Genomic DNA, 20293 nt, shown 5'->3' on the forward strand with positions numbered 1-20293 from the left:
TTAAAACAGGATTGGGCTGTGCCACTGAACATGATGATAAAGAAATCCTTGGTGGGTTTCTGGAAGTACTTGGTGAGTTTAAGAATTAAATTAACTCTTTGGCGTTTCCTTAACAGCAGATAAAGTTCTCAGTGGATATTTTATAATCCAGTATGTAACTGTGCTTCCCACCCTTCCTTTTCCAGCATTGCTAACTGTGGGGCAGGGATGGCAATGCCCTAGGTTAAAATGCACCTGTGTGTTCTCCCCTCTGTGCAGCTCCAGAAAGAGCCCGTGCAACAGCTCGGAGCCGAGCGGCGCCCGGCGCCCGGCGGAGCTGATCGGCCAGGAGGTGGTTCTGGTCTCCTTCCTGCTGCTCCTGCTGGTCTGGTTCCTGAACCGCGAGTTCGAGGTCAGTTACCGGCTGCACTACCACGGCGACGTGGAGGCCGACCTGCACCGCACCAAGATCCAGAGCATGAGGGATCAGGCTGACTGGCTGCTGAGGAACATCATCCCCTACCACGTGGCCGAGCAGCTGAAGGTGTCCCAGAGCTATTCCAAGAACCACGACAGCGGCGGGGTGATCTTTGCCAGCATCGTCAACTTCAGCGAGTTCTACGAGGAGAACTACGAGGGCGGCAAGGAGTGTTACCGGGTCCTGAACGAGCTCATCGGGGACTTCGACGAGCTGCTGAGCAAACCCCACTACAGCAGCATCGAGAAGATCAAAACCATCGGGGCCACCTACATGGCGGCGTCGGGGCTGAACACCTCGCAGTGCCAGGACAGCAGCCACCCCCACGGGCACCTGCAGACCCTTTTTGAATTTGCCAAAGAAATGATGCGGGTGGTGGACGACTTCAACAACAACATGCTGTGGTTTAACTTTAAACTCCGCATCGGCTTCAACCACGGCCCCCTGACGGCCGGGGTCATCGGCACCACCAAGCTGCTGTATGACATCTGGGGGGACACTGTGAACATCGCCAGCAGGATGGACACCACCGGCGTTGAGTGCCGCATCCAGGTGAGTGAGGAGAGCTACCGCATCCTCAGCAAGATGGGGTATGACTTTGACTACAGGGGGACGGTCAATGTGAAGGGCAAGGGTCAGATGAAGACCTACCTTTACCCCAAGTGCATGGACAACGGCATCGTGCCGCACCACCAGTTGTCCATATCTCCAGACATTCGGGTTCAAGTGGATGGCAGCATTGGGCGGTCTCCGACGGATGAGATTGCCAACCTGGTGCCTTCTGTACAGAATTCTGATAAGATAGCCCACGGCACAGAGAGCTCAGAAGCCAAGGATGTCCTTCCTTCCGCCAAGAAGCTCCAGAAAGACGCGGCGAAGGCAGAGGAGAGGTGCGGGTTTGGCAAAGCTGTGGAAAAGGATGACTGTGAGGAGATGGGGACTGAGGAGGTCAATGAACTGACAAAGCTAAATATCTCTAAGAGTGTATGATGAACTGTCAGAGTTGCATGAAGTGCTCTGTCCATAGAAACACGCAGACTTTTGCATTTGGCAGTTTTCTTTTCCAAGAGAGACCTTCTCCACACCTGGGTTGTACGTTTGTGTTCATTTCGGCACCTGGGGCTGTGTGGATCATGGCTCTTCAGGGCTTGTTTTCATCCATCTCTCTCCTCCATGCCCCAAACCACATCCCAAGCTCCCCAGCTCCCTGTGCAACCATCTTACAGCTGAGTAGAGGATATTAAGTGCCTTCAGATATACTCCATTGGACTCCCTGTCAAGGTACAGAGGCCCCAAGTGAAATCATAGCTTTGGGTATTTATCTAATTTTAAAGAAAAGAAAAGCTGTGGTTATATCATTTTTATTGTTGTTTCTCACAAAACACTTTTTTTGGCTAATGCAACTCCTTGGGTTTTTTATATCTCTCGGAACAATGTTTTACTGTTATCAGACCTTTTGTATGTAACACACAGACATGTGCATGTATCTACCATATGAGACTGCTATAAAGTGCCAGTAATGCACCACAAGAATGTCTGGGCGAGGGGTGACCCCCTTTGGGTCGGGCTGGAGGGGGAGTTGTGCCGTGGCTCAGCCTTTAGTTAGGGCAGGAGGAACAGCTGCTGCCGTTCTGTTCTCCTTTCCCGATGCTTCTGCAGCCTCCCTGTGCCGTGTGCTTTGGATACACTTCTTTTCCATATAGCCAATGAGTTACTGATCCGTGGGAATGGAAGGAGGGTTGGGACAGTGCCAGCTCTGGGGACAGGTTTCCAGAAGCAGGAGAGACCACGGGAGTGCTGCAGTTCAGGGCTCCCGGCTCCGTACGCAGCTCAGCGGGCGAAGGTAGGTGACATCGGTGTCTCTGAGCTGATTGGAGAGAGACAAAGAGAGAAGAAAAATAAATGTTTTGGGAATGCCTTTATTTATTTATTTATTTTATTCCTGTTTGGTTTTTTGGGGGGTTTGTTAATTTCCTTTGGGAATTTTCGCGTGTGGGAGGGACCAGGGGAGATGAATTGTTCCTGGGTTTAACAGGAGTGATCAGACAGTGTTTGAGTCTCTTTGAACCACCAGCCACTGTGAGGATGTTACCTTAGGCAATATTTGGTTCCAAGCTGGTGACTTTGAGAGCCACCAAACACAGTTGAGTATCCCAGCTTCCCTTTCTGGACTGAACCAATGGTGCTGCACAGTATTTTTCAGGATTTTTACACACACACACACACACACACACACACACACACACACACACACACTCTGTGCTTTTGCAGCAGGGAGGAAATTAGAATGCTCCCTTCCTGCTGCTGAAAGCAGGAATAGGGAACAGAGTCCTTGTAGGGAGCTGAGAAGCACAATCATTTCCCAGAGCTGCAGACAGCTCTGTGCAGGTCCTCGGGAGCAGAGGCCTGCAGGAGCCCAGGAGCTGCTTGCACAGAGGGAGCTCTGGGACTGGGGGCTTAGGCTGTGCTAGTCTGCCCTCCGCATGCTTCCACCACCTCCCTCGGTGGCTTTTGGTGCCCTGCTGGGGATCATACTGACCATTGAACTGGTCTAGTTCAGCCAACTCCCTTTGACACTAAATCAAGTGAGAGGATTTTTATTCCCAAATCAAGTTTATCAGCCAGGGAAGAGCTGGGGAAAGGTGGGGCTGCACTGGCTGCTGATGGAAGCTGGGGGCTCTTTCCATCTGAACTCGAGTCAGAATGTATTGATTCTTCCTCTCATCCCCAGGTGATTTTGGGGTATGAGTAATAAATAAATCCATTGTGGGTTCCTGTTCAGCTGGTGAAGATCCATCCCCTCTCCACAGTCGGTGTGGAGCCCGTGAAGCCTTTCTGAGATGTGAGTCTGGGGGATTTCTGGATCTCAGTTAAACAGAACTCTGTGCACAGTCCTGCAAAGCTGCTGTTCATGCATGTCAGTATTCCGTTTGATAGGAAAGCTGCTCAGAATTCATCTTCACTCAATCTGCCAGCACACAGCAAACCAGGGGATCCTCCCCGCCAAATCCCTGTGCCACAGATGCTGTTGCCTGTTTGGAGGCTGTTCCCAATGAGCAGCAATGTGAGGTGGTTTTGAGGGCAGAGGTTTCTAGCAGCTTCCTGCGCCCTAAGTTACAACTTCCCCCTCCCCATAGTGGGTTGCACTTCCAGCTTTCAGGTAGTAATTCTGCAAATACCTCTTGCATCTGAAGACTGTGTTCCTGAAACCATTGTTAGGGTTTTTGGTGCAGTTAAGGTGTGTCAGTATTCCTTTTCCTACAGTCAAGGAGCTGACAGGATCCAGAATTGTTTACATGCCTTCCAGTGTTATGTTATTATCTTAGAGTTTTTCCAGCCTTTCTCCCTGACACTTCTTTCTCCCAGTTTTATGGACCCTGCCCATCCTTGCTCTCTCCCTGCTCAGCTGTGTGCAAGGGCAGAGCTCAGTCAGGACGTGCTGGCTCCTTGAGACACTGCACAATAACCAAACCTCCACCAGCCCCAGCCCTGCACCAGGAGAGGTTGGCAACCTCTGTTAAACCCAAAAGGAGAAGGTGCTGGAATGGACCCCAGTCCCCAACCACCTTCCTCTTCAATGTTCAGGATGCAGAATCCTTCTCCTCCAGCCTATAAAGTACACAAGGCTCCCATGCTGCTGTGCTGTGGGACTGTGGGAACATCCAAATACCAAACTCCAAACCCACCAGGGCCTCTCTTGGTTGGCACTAAGCAAATAAAGGCACTGAGGACAGCAGCTCTGGTGGACTCAGATCAAGGGCTGTTGTCTGCTCTGGGAGCTGCCAGTGATGGTGCTCTGCCTTAACTCTGGATTGGGAAAAGACTCCTGCTGGGTGACCAGTGGTGCCCCGTTTGCTCCTTGCCAGGACAGCAGCAATTCCACAGCTGGGGCTGCCTGGGGTTAAATCTCTTCAATGCAGTCTAGTAACCAAATCAAGAAGTTCAGTTCTCAGTGGTTTGGAGGGGGAGGTTTTCCAGGTGCAAGGAGATACCTGTTTGTGTTGCAAACCAGTGTGAGCTGAACCTTCACACCTCCCCTTATGCTTTAGAAGGTTTATCCTGACACAGAAATTACTCTGGAGGTGTTTCTAGCAGTGTTGTGTGGCTCTGCTGCAGAGTTCTGACACGTGTGCTGTGGGAGGCCACAGGCAAAGTTCACCCCATTAAATGCCTGTGCTGTGGGTGCTGTTGGTGCTAGCAGTACTGCCAGTGAACGTGGGGGGCTGGCTGGATCCCCTGGGGTTTATTCCACAAGGACAATCCATGTGTGGCTGTGCTTCCAATCTTTAGGGTGGCTTAATGGCAGTGACTAAAAATGGTCCAGAGAAGGGGATTGGGGAGGTTGCTGAGTATTTGTGAGCCCCATGTTGTCTTCTGCCACTTGCAGCACCTGCTCCAGGGTGCAGAGTGACAAGGAGTGCACAGAATACTGTCAGCAGTGAGGTCTTCATCTGCTGCTAACTCACCAAGATGCTTTTTCCTCCCTGCTGCTCCTGTGAGAGATTTCTCAGTGAGAACCAGGTAAATGGCATTCCCATTGATTCACTTCTGGCTCCAGGATTTTGAGATGGATGGATTTGCTGTTGCTTCCCAGGATTTGGGGCCATTCCTCTTTGCTGGAGGTAACATGAGCAGAGTGGGACAGTGCCACGATCTGGCTGCAGCTTCTGCTGTGTCCCAGGAGTGACAAAATGAGGGGAGGAAGGGGTGGGTTCCCCAAGGGCTTTTCACAAAACATAAGTATTTGGATACTCTAGGGCTAAAACACAGAAAGGAGGTGCCCAGAGCAAAGCTGAAGGGACCTCCCTGTACCCATAGCAGCTTTAGCTCAAGAGGAGTTTATTCATGAGTAAAAGGTCAGGTTTTTAGGGTTTTTTGCATTTTAAAATGGCTAACTTTGACCTGTTTCTAAAACCTTCAGTCTGAATACAGCAAAAGGTGTTTCAAGGGAGCAGTTAATTCACATCACAACATCTCAAGAGGCTGAAGGTCCCTGGGATTGGCTGTCATGCCTTTGGCTGTTTAAATCTGCACCTTGGCTTGGGGAGGTTCTGCCAAATTCAAAAATTTGTTTTCTCCCTTCTTCCCTGCTGTGGTCTCATTCTCTCCATCTCCATGGGACACACAGGTGTCTGTTGCCTTCTGCTCCTCACCAGGGCTCTGGGTGCTGCTGGTGCTGCTGGTGCCTCCCTGTGTCCTGAGGAAAGGGGAGATGTGTTTGCTTTGATGCCTTGGTCCATTCTGCCTGGTCACAGCTGCAGCTTCCTCCTCGTTGTGGTGACAGAAGGTACAGAAGAGGCACACCCCTGCAGTTAAATTTAGGAATTAAATTTTAAAATGCAGATGTTGTTTATTGATGTGATTTTTCCAGTTGCTGGAAATGCCAGAGGGGTAAGAACAGAATGATTTGCATGTGGGGACAGCTGAGGTGGAGGTGCAGGGATGACCCAGTGCCATGGCACTGCCATCTCAATGCCCAGGCAGCTGTGAAAAGGCAGCAGAAGTCTCAGAATACTGCTGAGACTTGACTGGCTGCTTGTGGAACATCAGTTTGGGCAGCGAAGTCATTTGCTCCAGTGTTTTTCTCCTTTTGAGTTCTCCCTGCACGCTGTAGCTGTCCTTGGTTTGTTTCCTGGGCTAAAACTTGAATTGCCATTGCTGGGACTGAACTGTGCAGGCAGTGCAGTGGGATTCTGCAAAATCCTATAAAAAAGTTGGAATTAGTGCCCATTACTCAGCAATTCCTGCAGGCCCTGGAGCTGTGTGAGTGCTGCCATGGTGTGAAGGTGTCTCAGTTCAGAGCTGTAGGTAGGACTCAGTGTCCTGCTTTGGCTCCATATGGTAACGTGCTTCCAGGTCTGGAACCGGGAGACAAGGAGAGGGGAATATGGAGTGAGCTGCTGGCTGGATCAAGGGCTAATCTGTGTCCAGGAGGGCTGTACAGGAAGGTGTCTCAGGTGTGAAGCAGAGCCTCAGCTTCCCAAGCTGTTCTTGTTTTGTTTTTGTTCTGAGGCACGGAACCAGAGAGCCCTAAAATGGGCTGATTTTATTAAACTCTGCATTAGCACCACCCCCTGAACTCTGTACAGTGAGTTTTACTGGTGAAAGTCAGACAGCAGGAGCTTATTCCCTTTGTCTTATTTAAAGAGTTTGTTTAAAATGAAACAAAAGACTCTGTAGAAGTTGAAGGAGAAAATAAAAGTGGTGGAATGTGTCTTGTCTTGACAGTGGTGCAGTTTGGGGTGCCATGGGAAGGAGGTTTGAGGTGCTTTGCAGACACATGGTAAAGCTCTGGTAGGAAAAAAAACCAAACATTTTGTATAAAATCTCTTCCAAGTCTTTGTGGTGTGAACTGAACTTCTGTCTCAGCCCTGATAAGGGGCTGGGCTGTACAGCACATACAGAGCTGTTTGCTCCTTGCCTTTGGGAGTCAATATTGGCTTGGGAGAAAGAACCAATCTGTTTGGACAAAACAGATTGGTGGGAGATATTTGAAGCTTTTTTTTTTCTCCTGGTTCCTTATTGTAGCTGCTAAACATGTGCTGCCCTAACCCAGCTGCCCAGCCTGAGGCTGGCCAGGAGCTGGAGGCAGGTGCTCAGTGTCTTCCCACACTCCTGCTCAGGGGTGGAGCTCAGCATCCTCCTCAGGAGCTGTCCCACACTGCTCAGCAGTGTCAGAGGCAGCAGCCCCTGGAGTTCTGCACTTCTGGAATGGCCCCCAGGCTGTCAGCATCTCCTGTCCCAGCCTTGCTGGGGTTTCCTGCATTCTCTCCCTGTTCTCTGGCTCACTGCAACAATTGCACAGAATCCGAGAATGGTTTGGGTTGGAAGGGACCTTAAAGCCCAACCAGTGCCACCCCTGCCATGGGCAGGGACACCTTCCACTGTCCCAGGCTGCTCCAAGCCCTGCCCAGCCTGGCCTTGGGCACTGCCAGGGATCCAGGGGCAGCCACAGCTGCTCTGGGCACCCTGTGCCAGGGCCTGCCCACCCTGCCAGGGAACAATTCCTTCCCAATATCCCATCCAGCCCTGCCCTCTGGCAGTGGGAGCCATTCCCTGTGTCGTGTCCCTCCATCCCTTATCCCCAGTCCCTCTCCAGCTCTCCTAGACCCCCTTTAGGCCCTGGCAGGGGCTCTGAGGTGTCCCTGGAGCCTTCTCCTCTCCAGGTGAGCACCCCCAGCTCTGCCAGCCTGGCTCCAGAGCAGAGAGGCTCAGCCCTTGGGGCATCTCCATGCCTGTAATGGATTTTAATGTCCAGAAGTTGCAGCATTCACTGAACTGAAGAACTGCAGAGAAGGTCCTGGCTGGGAACAGTTGGTACAAGTTTAAGTCCCCACTCTCATGGGTGATGCTCTGACCAGTTTATCATCCAGCTCATTGCTGGATGTGTGGTGTAAGTGCCACCACTTTTATGCCACTGATTTGGCCACCAATTCCCAAATCCTCCTTCAGATTAATCAAAGTGACTTTTTCAAGTTTTTCCTTATTTTCCTCTCTGTTACTTAAGTCTTCACTTGTTTCTGCCTTAGTACATTCCATCTTTGGGATTGAAGATGGTTTGTATGGATTTGTGCTGGAGATACAGCTCAGGGCAGGGAGGGACACATAGCATGTGGTCCATCTGTGGGTGTGCCCAAGGGGGAAATGCATCTTTAGTGACTCTGAAGCTTTGCCTTTTCCAGGTGAGCCCAGAGCTCTGTTTAGGGTTTATTTCCAGTACTGGGTGTACCACTCCATCATGTCCAAAGGAGGGGTGGCAGCACTGCCAGCTGTGCCCTATGTCACTGCCTCAGCCAGTGTTTGGCCACTGCACAGGTATTGGCCTGGTCCCACTGGATCCAGCAGATGTCCCAGGAGCCCTCAGTTACCAGTGACCCTCTCCCCAGTTTCATTGCTTCTGGTTTCAGAGCCTGTGCTGAGACACAGAGATACATAATACCTGTGCTGAGACAGAGACCTGTTAGACTCTACTGCAAGTACAGCTTTAAACTTCCAAAGTAATAAACTCTTAAAAGCCAAGAGCCTTAACAACACCAGCATCTGCTGAGACAGGAAGCACAGTTCTGAGGTGGTGCTGAGTATTTGGGAATTTTTCCAGCTTGATGGCAGGTGGCTCTGGTTTGCAGGGAGGCAGCAGCAGTGTCCAAAGATGACAAGGACCTTGGCCACCCTCATCCATTTCCCCAGGAACAGGTAAATAAGCTCCCCGGAAAGTCACCTCACTGCCCAGTGCCAGCTGGATAGCTTTAGGTTGAATTGCTCAGAAAAGCTCCTATTTTCCATTAAACAGTATTCTTAACTTAGCATCAAACATTGTCTTTGCTGGTGGCAGGGGCTGGATTCCTTCTTTCTCACCCTTTGATCCATCCAGCACTGAGGGAGACAAGGCTGGGATGTAAATGATGGGAAAGGGGGATCAGTTGGGAAGGAGCTGGGTGTGCCCCGGAGCCAGCCCTACTGGAGGAGCTGCCGTGTGGGTCCCATAGAGGTGCCTGGGCAGCAGCCAAGCTGTCCCCAAGCTGTGAGGAGGTTTGCTGCTGGGCTGCTGCCTGCTCCAAGCAGCCAGGCCATGGACACCTTGGTAAATGCACCTTCCCTCCTGCCTGTTGGTTGGATTCTCTCACAGAACAAATTTCAGCTGGTTACTGAAAGCCTGCCCTGGGAATCAGAGCGCTGTGTCCGACCATGACAGGCTGGGGCTGGGGGTGAGGGTTGGGGTTGGGGTTTGGGGTCGGATCTGCCCACCCTCAGTGACACCCACACAGTGATCCCCCTGTGAAAGCCATCACTGGGCATCGAGGGTGGTGGTACCTGATTACAAAGAGCTGGAGAGAGATTATTTTTGGAGTGATCAGCTGAAATCAGGGTTGGCTTTGGTTTGCCAAGGGCAAGGAGTGGACCTGGGAGCCAGCACAGGCCCCCGAGCATCCCCTGCTTCCTGAGGAGTCCCCTCAGCCCTGACCCGGGGCTTCAGCACTCCCTGTCCTTGCACAAGCACACGTGGGATGGATAGAAATACAGATGGATAGAAAGCATTAATTGAAAATGCCATTGAAACATTATTGAATTACAAATTGAAAATGAATCGAGAACAGTTTCCAGTTAAAATATTTTACAAGGCAAATTTAAGTGGTTTGAGGTCTCCAGGTTAGCTGGACATTATTTTTTCCTGGTATCTCTGGTTCCTTTCCCTCCTGCCCAGCGCAGGCTGTGTTCCCACCTTCTCCCTCCCTTGCAGAAAGAAAGAACCGCTCTGTTTACACCCCCTGCTGGGGCAGCCTCGCCCGGGGCTGCACGGGGGACGGGGCTTCCTCGCAGCAGCCTCTCTGTAAATACTCTGCCAATGCTTCGTGGACAAACCGAGATGGCACAAAGTTGTATGTGTGAAATATTAAGCTGTCTGTGTAAATAGATCCAACGTGTATTATCTGCAGCTCTGTAATCAATTGTGTATTAAACTGCTCCACTGTACTGATCATTTCATGCTCTCTTAGATGTAGAAAAGCTGAGAAGTAATTCACAATACACTGTGTCAACTCCAAATCAGTTTTGCTTTCGTATTTTTGCTCCAACCCCGCTTCAGCCGCAGCCCTTGGCATGTGATCTGGAAGAAGAAGAGTTTGGAATAGGTTTTTTCAGCTCTTTGGTTTGGATCTGGCTTTTAGCAATGTTTCTTTGATAATCATGAAGCCACCAAGTTAATTTTTGATTAGGTGCATATTTAGGAGGCATCTTAAACACGGAAGGGATTGTCACACAGACTTGCCGCACTTTGATGTGTTGGTTGGCAGTGAATGCCCTTCCTGTTCCCAGTGCCCAGGCTGAGAAGACAACTACTTCCTAATTTTGCCTCATTTTAATCCATCTCTGAAGCTTTGGGAAGGGGCCATGCAGCCACCACCTCTGCAGCCACCTTAGGTCACTGCTGGGCAGAGCTTTTCCCCACAGGGAGCTTCTGTTGGCCAAAACTGGGGATGAGCTTTGAAGAGTTATTTTTCTGTTTGGCAAAGAGCATTGATGGTTTACTCTGGAATTCCAGTGCCTTATTCAAATCCCTTTAATTTGCTTGGAAAGGGGAATGAGGCAGTTTTTCTGGAGTGAGTGTCCACAGAGCAAGGACTGGCAGAGTGGCAGTGGCTGGGCAAGAAGAGGAACCTTGATAGTTCCAAAAGTGGAATCTGGCCCAAAGAACAAACCTTATATCTGTCTGTCTGTCCCACACCTCCCACCTCTCTTGGGGTTTCCTCTCAGCATCCCACTGTGTGTTCATCAGGTTTCACTGGGGAATGGAAGCCCTAATGAGGCCCTGAGTGCTGATCCCTGTCAGGGTTTGACCTGGCAGAGGGCAGAAGGTTTCCTCTGGATCCTGCTGCCTGTTGATGACCAGTGACCCACCACCATTGTGTCCTGCAGCACCAAACCCTTCTCACCAGGCAGCCAGAGCATCTGAATGTGTCCAGCCACACTGTCCAGCTTCCCTTTCCCTAAACTCTCCCTTGGCTGCAGCAGCACAAGAGCTGCTGGAATTAAAGTGATGTCCAGTTTCCCTGGGTCCTGACTGATTCTTTTCCCCCTTGTTTTGAACATTTGTTTTTTCCCCACACACCAGGTAAGTATCAAAGCACTCAGTAACACCTGTGGTGTAATTGGCACCACAGCCAGCGTTTGCCCTGAGCTCCTCAGTGCCAGTCCAGTGTTTAATGCCAATAGGGGTGTGTAGGCCTTGCTGGGGTGTTCCCGGGTATTTGCCTTCTGGTGTAGGTGAAAACTGTTCCAATGTTGTCCAGTCAGGTTCTGATTGTAGATCGTGGTGATTGTCAAATGCCAAGGGATATTTTTTAATAAATCTGGTCAAGGTATTTCAAATTAATCCAGTCTTGCTGTTTTCAGTTTGTCTTGTCCTGGATAAGCCCATGTTAAAGTTCCTTTTCTCTCTGTGCTTTGGTTCGTGGTCAGGACATGTTGTACACCGATGTTGGGTGCACTGAAAGACCCACCCTATGTGTGGTTAGTTTGTGTGGGGATGTGTAACAAGGAAAGCCCAAAGATCTCTCAGGGAAATGTTTCACAGCAATTCCTGAAAGTCTGGGCAGTGTTTGTCCCTAGTGAACCTTGGGTGCTCAGCCTGCTGCTATGGTGTGCTTGGCCCAGGTGGACAGTGGGGGACAGCAGGGCCAACCCGGAGGCTGTTCCGTGTCTCTCATCTACAGGTGCTGCCAGGGATCTGGCACCTCAGGCCTGCTGCAGAATGGGATCTCTGTGGGATCCACTGGCTTCTTCCTCCTCTGGTAGAAGGAGGCTCCAAAATTGCCCTGGGTTCTGGGAAGGTGAGTGGTATCTGGCCCCACAGGTTATTGGTGTGGGGATGCTCTCAGGTTCTGCACTGCCTGGCTGTGCCACTCTCAGGGTTTCCACTTCTGAGGAACCACCATCACCCTGGGGGTAATGGAGAGGTGCTGAAGCACCTGGAGCCATCTCCCAGTCTGTGACCCACAGGTGGCTGGAAACTGCCCAGCCTTTGCCCTCCTTGCTTAACCAGAGGTGATATTGCAGCTTTCCTGTGGAGGTCAGAACTTGTAGGTGACCTCTGGCCCAGGCTTGGCCACGTTTTAGGACCCCAGTGCCCTCCCAGCTCCAGCACTGTGGGAGGTGGGTGTGGAACACATCTGCCAGCTCCTTCCCTGGTTCCCCTGGGGTATCCTTGGGGGCTCCTTGGGGAGCTCCAATCCAAGCTGTTCCCCTGTTTTCCTGGGACTGCTCCAGCTCTGTCTGGGTCACAGCCCTGGGCTCCATCTCTGCCCAGGAAATGCCATCTGCCTCTCCCTGCTGTGCCATCACCACAACTTCATCAAAGAACTCTGCCCTGCTCCTGCTTCAGGGGCAGCCCATGGAGAGGGTGCTCTCACCAGGCTTCCTGCACCAGCCACCAACTTTCCTTTTCACACCAAAGAGCTTTTCCTTCATCTCTGGGTCAAATCTTCCTTTGGAGCAGTGATTTCCTCTTGCTCTCTCTGGTTCTGTGACCTTTCAGTCCAGCAAAGCCCACAGCAGTTTGTATTAATGGCTGTGGCCACTGCAGTGGCATCGTGTGTCATGGCTCTGCCAGGGGGACCTGCAGGGCTCTGCTCAGCCTGGCCACAGCAGCTTTGGGTCTCACTCATTAATCACTACTTTGCTTTTGGTAACTAAACTTCTGTTGCTTTGTGATATCAAGCAGCATTTCTCATTTCCCAGCCTCACAAAGTTTATGGGAATTTAAGAGCTAGATGTAAATGAACTTCATTAACATGCTTAATTATCTTATAAACCTCATACCCATCTGTCCTGCATATGCTTTGTACTTGACACTCAATGGCACATTGACCATGTTGGGCTTGGCATGAGGTGCCTGAGAGAGGGAACCTTTGGGAAGAGCCCGGCACTGCCTGCAGAGGGGCTTTGTTAGGGCCAGGGGCACACTGGAGGTGAAATGTCTTTTTTCAAAGGCTGTGTCCAAGCTGGGAGATGGGAAATGATGTGTAGAACATGTGGCAGAATGGCACAATCTTAGGAATGATCTGTGAAAAGCAGAGAACCAGCATGGAAACAATTGAAACAAACCCCAATCCCTTTTTGCAGCCCAAGATTCTGAACTGGATTCTGTGGTGGCACATGATGCATTTCACAGGGGGAACTGTGTTGCAGTCACAGCACTGGGTGCCTTGAGCAGTCTCAGGGAATGCTTCTGTCCTTATTTAATGTTATTGAAAAATAGCAGAAAAAATGAGCCTTTACTTCTAGCTTGGTTTGCAAACCCATGGATCTGCCTGCGTAAGGGAGAATGCAAACCCCAAGCTTCCCCAGAGTCCCCTGAGGGTTTAGGGGCTGTGCCAGGGTCTGGGCACAGACTGTCAGCTCTTCTATACAACAGAATTGTGTTGGAGCCACCTCTGTCAGTGGACACTTGGCACATGGGGTGACCCTTTGGGTGCTGCTGAATGCGCCTCACTCACCTCGTGGCATGGGAAGAGCAGTGATGTTGTGTTGGTTTCTGCTTTTTGGGCATGTGCTTCGAACCAAGCTGAAGCAGACCATGGAATTTTGCAGGCCTGAGAGGGAGAAAGGATGAGCAGCCCTGGGAACAGCTGTCCTACCACCAGAGCAGTGGTGAGTCTGTGTGTCCAGGCAGTGGAGAGCAGGGAGCACAGTGCATAGCAAAGTGCTGACGAAGGATCCCTTCCCTCCTCTTGCTCTTGCCAGCTCACATCAAGCCAAAGACACCTTGTTCCTGCAGGGGCTTGGATAACACGGCAGCCTGGGCACCCTTCTGCCTTCCACCCTCTGCATCCAGCCTCCTGGTCCCAGGCCAACCTCCCTATCGCGTTACCAACCCCATTCCCTCCAGCGCCGGCAGCCGTGAAGTTTAGGAGAGAAAATGTTGGAAACTGTGGAGCTGGAGCTCTAAATAATTGTAAATATGAGCAAACCAGAGATGTGGCTGCAGGGCAAGTATTGTGTCTGTGTGCTGTGGTTGTGACCAAACTGGGAAGTTGAAGAGAAAACATAACTTTGCAGCAGGTTGGTGGTTTGGGGTGTTTTTTGTGTGGAGTTTGTGTGGGTTTTCTGGGGGGAGCTCAGGCATGTGCCCAGCGAGCCCAGGCCCCCAGGGCACAGTGGTTTGATGGCATTACAAGTGATGTGCAAACATGTGTTAGTAGCATTTTTTTGCTAACTCTGTGCCAGCCACACTGAATCCTTCTTCCTGGAAAAAAAGAGGAAATAATTTAACTTTTCTTTCTAATCTGTAGAAAATACAAGGGGAAAGTGGCCCCCTCATGTGGATCCTGCCTGCAGAGCTGCTGTTGCACAGTTCCTGCCCCAGCATCCAGCACTGATTCACGCCACAGGAGCCACAGCTGCACCTGTAGATGCCACAGTGATCCAGCTGGGCATGAACACTGTTGGGGACAGGTCCGGCTGGTTCACCTCCTTGTCTGCTAGGACCTCCCCCAAACTCTGCCCGGTGAACTCATCTCATCTCTGCTGAGAGGGCTCATAGGGAGCCTGTGGAGAAGGGAACATCCATGGGAACAGAGAAGCTGATGTGATACCAGGATGGTACCTTGACCCAGAGGTCCCCTGAAATTATTTTTAGCCCTGAAGGTGCCCAGTTTGCTGTGATGGGGTCCTGTAAGGGCTGTCACAGCTGTGCTGATGCCATGTGCACCTAGGGGCATTAGGAAGGGGTAGTGAGATGTGACAGGCTGAGCCTCCAGCTGAGGTCTTGCAGCATGTGTCACTCTCTGCTTCCAGGCCATGTACCAGGACTCATCCTTCCCTGCTGACCCCCATTCTGGGAATTATATCTGTTCTCCTCCTTTCTGGGTGGGTTTTGGGGTGTCTTTGTGCTACCTGCACGTAGGAGAAGGCAGTCTCTGGCTTTTATACCTGCTGCATAAAGGTGTAAATGCCATAAGGCCCCTCGTTGCCAAAGATGCTCTCCAAAGACTGAAGATGCCAGGAAAGATTCCACAAAGCAACGGGACTGTAATAGGCAGAAACCTGCAGTTCTCCCCTTTGCCCCCACCAGCAGCTGGGGCTAGGGTGGCCTTGGGGACAAGGGGACAGTAGGGGCTGGCAAGGGCACAGGGCCCTGCATGTCCTGGCCTTTATCTCCCTCTAGTGCCACCCGCCAAGCTCCTTTGCTCCGATGCTGGGCCGAGCAGAGTCCGGCAGTGACGCTCACAGCGACCCTGGGGCATGAGGGGACCAGCTCTGGGGCAGCCACATCCCAGAGCAGCACAGGGACTGTGGGGAACAGGGCAGGGCACAGCTGTGGGGCAGGGCACAGCTGTGGGGCAGGACCCTGTTGGCCACAGGAGTGATGACCTGAAAATCCTGGTCAAGTAAGCATCAGGAAGAGCCACGACATCCAACTGTAGCAAGGAGGTGTTGGCATCACAGGAGCTGCGGTGGTGATGGGAGGAGAGGAGATGGTGGGGAGTGAGGTGATGAATGTACCTTTGTTCGGCTTGAAGAGACCCGAAAGGTGACATTTCCAAGGCTGAAATGAGGCTGTTCTAGTGGCACTGTCACCTGAGCAAGGCCGAGGGTCCCTTGCAGCTGTGACATTCCTGCAAGCATGGGACAGGGTCACCCCCTGCCTTCCAGGCCCTGGGGATGTGCAGCCCCGTGCTCGAGGCAGCCTGTCCCTGGAGATCACCTTCGGTCAGCAGGACCTTGCTCAGTCCTGAGCCATGTGTGCCCTGACTTGTGTCCAGCCTCAGCAGCAGCCGGGGGTAGCACACAGCCCACGGGGCTCTGCTCCTGTGCCTCGTCCTCTGTTCTCTCCGAGCTTCCCATCGCCCGTGGTCCGAGCAAGAAAAAGGGGCAAGAGGCTCTTCCTCTCAGACTGGCTCTCCCCTCAGCCCGGCAGGGTAAGGTGTGGGAGGGAAATGGTTAAAAAGACAACGTTTGGCCCCACAAAAGGGCTCTGTACAGCTGTGGGTGGGGTCACAGGCGTCTCCTCGGTTTGGCTCCCCTGGGAGCCGCTTCACACCCTGCTGCAGGTGACGTGCAGTGCTCTGCCTCGGGTGACCTGGCACCACCGGGGACTCCACGTTTTGGGGCTGTCCCCAAGCTGGGGTTGGAGTCTGTGCTGATTTAGTGCGTTTCTCTTGCCCTCCAAGTTTTCCGATGCGTTTTAGCGCTTCAAAAAATTCTGCACATGGTGCCGGGGACTGGGAGCAGGCTGGGGGGCACAGGGCTGCGTGTATGGGGGCATACAGGGCAGGGTGTGGGGCTGTGCTTGTGGGGCCATGTGGGTACGGTGTGGGGTCGTGTTCTGTGGGGCCATATGGGGGGCAGGGTGTTGGGCTGTGTAGCCTGAGGCCACGCTCTGTGGGGAATGTGGGGTGCACAGGCAGCCTCTGCTTTATGGGGGGACCCAAGCCATGCTGGATCCACATCACTGCATCCCCAACACAAGAACCTGCCCAAGCTGGTGGGGGGGGGTCACACAGCAGCTGTGAATGTGCCTGGCCACAAAACACCATCCACTGCAACCTCCTCCAGTGCCCTGTGCTCTTCTAGTCCCGGTACCAATCCCAGGGCTCTTCCCAGTAGGAATCAGCCCACTGAAGGAGTTTGCTGCTCTCTTCTGGCTTTAGACACATTTCGAATTGGAGGATTCCTCTTTTTCAGAGCGCACAGAGGGGACTCGTGCCCGCACAGGGTTAATTGCAACGAAAGCCCGTTAGGTTTGAGCAGCCCCCCCGCGCCGGCCGGCCCGTGGCAGCCCTGTGCCCGGGTATTTATAGCACCGTGAACTTTGAGCGTGTCCAGCGAGCGGGCAAAACCCGCTGGGGACGTGGGGACGGCCTCGGCAGAGCTGGAGGCTGTCGGGGGTCCTGGCCCAGGCTTCAGCAAAGCAACCCAGATCATCCAGCAGCACATCCCGGCCCCGTGTGCCCCACACACCCACAGCCAGGCAGCTCTGGGGCACTCAGGGACCTGCGGCTGTGGGATCCCTGGGAACGCACCTGGGTGGCCCAGGACGTGGGGTTGAGCCTCCTCCAGCCACAGCAGCAGCAGAGCAGCGTCCTCCCGAGCTGATGTTCCCGGTTTTGAGCTGGCATTCCTGGTTTCAGCAGCAGCTGAATGCAGGCATCTTCCATTTTCCATGACAAACAACAGGCAGAAGGTCCCACCTCTTCACGGCGTCCCGGGGCAGATTCCTTCTCATCAGACAACCTGCCAGCCAGTTCACCATGTCCTGGAGAGAAAACACCATGTGTGGCTTCCTTACTCTGAAATTAGGCAGAGGAAAGGGAGAGTACATGTGGTAGGAGATGGGAAGCCTGTGTGTGTAGAGACTTGAAAAAGACCTAAAACAAAAAACAAAATAACACAAAATATCTCCCCAAAAAAAAACCAACGAAAGAAGAGAGGATTTGTTTATCTTTTAGCAGGTGGCATTTGGTGCCCTCATTGAAGGGGCAGCCCAGAAAGCCAGCATTATCCTGGGCTCATCCCACAGCATGGGCAGCAGGTGAGGGTGGGATTCAGGTGAGATCCCACCTGCAAAGCTGCCTCCAGTTCTGGGGCATCAGCATCAGAAGGATGTGGAGCTGCTGAAGTGAGTCCAAGGGAACCCATAGAGATGCCCCAAAGGCTGCAGCCTCTCTGATCTGGAGCCAGGCTGGCAGAGCTGGGAGTGCTCACCTGCAGAGGAGAAGGCTCCAGGGACACCTCAGAGCCCTTGCCAGGGCCTAAAGGGGCTCCAGGAGAGCTGGAGAGGGACTGGGGACAAGGGATGGAGGGACAGGACACAGGGAATGGCTCCCAGTGCCAGAGGGCAGGGCTGGATGGGATATTGGGCAGGAATTGTTCCCTGGGAGGGTGGGCAGGCCCTGGCACAGGGTGCCCAGAGCAGCTGTGGCTGTCCCTGGATCTCTGGAAGTGCCCAAGGCCAGGCTGGGAAGGGCTTGGAGCACCCTGGGATAGTGGAAGGTGTCCCTACCCATGGCACTGGATGGGCTTTAAAGTCCCTTCCAACCCAAACAATTCCATAGAAAGGGCTATGAAGGCACCCAGGGCCTGCAGTGTGGGGGTCCCTGGAAGACCCCAGCCCTACTGGTCAGTGCTTCTGCAGCATTTCAAGTCTGGAAGTTGGTTGGGGCTTTATTTTTAGGATTGAGACTGAAGCAAAGACAACAGGAAACCCTGGTCTGCCATGTCTCCATTCACAATGGGATTTTGCTCCAACAGCTCCATGTGCTGAGACCCCTGTGACTCAAAATTGCTATGTGGCTTTGCACAGAAGATCTAGAAGAGGGGGAGGTGGACATGAAAGACAATTAAAGAAATGGAGTAGCTGTCACCAAAGGAAGAACTATACAGGCTGGGATGCTTTATCCAGGGCAGGAAATGACAAGTGAATAAGACAAAAAGCAGAAGTGAAGCTTTCCCCAGATCGGAGAAGTCTGGGTGAATCTTCATGAGGACAGTGGGAAATTTCAGGTTCTATGAGATCAGTCTCTGACACAAAGATTATCTTCTTCTGGAGCCAAGCGTAGGGTTTGCAGACTTGGTTACTGGAAACTCACCAAGACCATGGGGTTTTTTTGCCCTCAAAAGCAACTGAAATATTTTGACCAAAATTCCCTATTTTTCAAGTGTTTTCACTGTGATTCTGCCCCCAGAAGAGAGCATTTCATCTGCTGTGGGTAATGTGTGACAGTGCTGGAAGCAAAGGAAAATTGGGCCCTGTAAAGGATAGTGTCTTGAAATTTTGATCATGGACAACAAGCCTCTTTTATAATTATAAATTTACACAGATTTGTACAATTATGCATCCCAGCTGGCTCTGAGGGCAAGTGCTCAAGGTTGCCCCTCTTTTCCTGAAAGCACTGGCAATTTACTTGTGGGAAAACTTATTTTATATCCTTGGGAAAATATAAGGGTGTTGCTGTTGCCCTCTGAGATGTTTTTAGGTCCTGCCCACACCAGGAATGACCACAGAGCTTTGCATCAGCAGGCAAAGGAGCAAGCACTGAAATATCAGGGAAGGAAAGGGAGGAATGGTTTCAGTCTTACAGATTCCTGCATAAAGTAGAGGCTAAAGCACGTCTTCAAAATGATTGAGCGAGGACACTGCTCATTACATAAGGTTGTTGGGGGAAAAAAATAGGCTGATTTACATTTTTATAGGAAATAAAAGGAGGTTTGTGGGTGACATAGCACCTTCCTCTGAGAATGTCAGCGTGAGATAAGTGGGCTTCAAAGGGAAGAGTAACCATTTTCCTGCAGGGACAGAGTCCACCCCAGAGAGCCGAGTCTGGGAGAAAAACGCTTTTTGAAGGAAATTTTTGTTGCCGTAACAAATACGTTTATTTAGCAGAATTCACAATGACTGCAAGGCTGCTACTTCTCATTTCTGCTGGTTCCTCTGAATTTTGGTGAAGCTTTGGGTAGCAGGAAAACCAAACTGCCTCTGTTTTGTGGATGTGGTGTTTTCAGGGCAGGAGGAGAGGTCCATGTGCTTTTTAGGAGTGGGGGGATTTTGTCAGGGGTTTAGTGATACTTTAATTTCATTCTCAGTGAGTTGCCTGGTGGGGTTTTACCCTGGTTTCAGGTTGGTGGCCCTCTGAGATTTGCTGTGCTGTGCTTCAGATCCATGGCTGTCTGGCAGAACAATTCCGGTTGCTCAAAAGCACCGATTAGCATAAATGAAGGAGTGGGTGAAATGTTCATTATATTGCCTACTGTCATGTTTGTGTACCAGATTTTGTTACCATCTGTCATTTCTGTTTTCTTGTTGTTGCCAAAAGTTGTCATTCTGAATGGAGGGTGGAGACTTATCTTCAAAAGCCAACATGAGACAATTTTAGGTACTTCAGAGCTCATGTGCTCCGTGCTGGGTGTCAGTGGCCCTCACGTACATCAGCCCCACGTGTCTTTGGTGAAATCTGGGCAATGGTTTAGTTAAAGGAGTTTTGGAAACCATTGGGGTCATGCAAATGCACGAGATTCTCATCTCTTGTCATTTAGAAAGAGTATCTGGTCCTTGCAATTGCAAAGAAAAGCTTGAAAATAAAATGTTTTCCTTAATCTTAAAAAAAATACAGGGTAGAGAGAAGGGTGTATGTGGGGACATGGCAGTGTTAAAATCCAAGCACTTGCCCAGAGATCTGACTGAGGGAAGCAACAACTCTGCCATAACGGACTGCAGCATCCCCAGATAATTTCCAGAGATGTAAATATCCCAGGGACTGAAGCTGGACAAATTCAACCTTGAAATGAGCTGCAGCTCTCTTGAAGGAACGGTGGCTGCGTACTGCGACAGCATGCGAGGGG

General features: G+C 51.5%; 1 protein-coding gene and 1 long non-coding RNA gene across 3 annotated transcripts in view; one reads left to right on the forward strand and one right to left on the reverse strand.

Moving 5' to 3' along the window:
* The window catches only part of ADCY9 (adenylate cyclase 9), an 82868-nt gene extending 80489 nt beyond the window's left edge, over positions 1-2379 (forward strand). For both annotated transcript variants that reach the window (XM_018916139.3, XM_009091985.4), the window contains one exon: positions 259-2379. In XM_018916139.3, coding sequence (XP_018771684.3) covers positions 259-1447 — 1189 coding nt within the window. In that variant the 3' untranslated portion in view covers positions 1448-2379. The remainder of the gene's footprint in view (positions 1-258) is intronic.
* LOC127060144 (uncharacterized) overlaps positions 1808-20293 on the reverse strand; it is a 29082-nt gene continuing 10596 nt past the window's right edge. The window contains exons 2-3 of the long non-coding RNA XR_007778794.1: positions 16978-17210; positions 1808-10061 (exon numbers count right to left, since the gene is read on the reverse strand). This is a non-coding gene — a long non-coding RNA (uncharacterized LOC127060144). The remainder of the gene's footprint in view (positions 10062-16977; positions 17211-20293) is intronic.

This window comes from Serinus canaria, chromosome 14 (genome assembly GCF_022539315.1).
Source record: "Serinus canaria isolate serCan28SL12 chromosome 14, serCan2020, whole genome shotgun sequence".
Classification (NCBI taxonomy): domain Eukaryota; kingdom Metazoa; phylum Chordata; class Aves; order Passeriformes; family Fringillidae; genus Serinus; species Serinus canaria.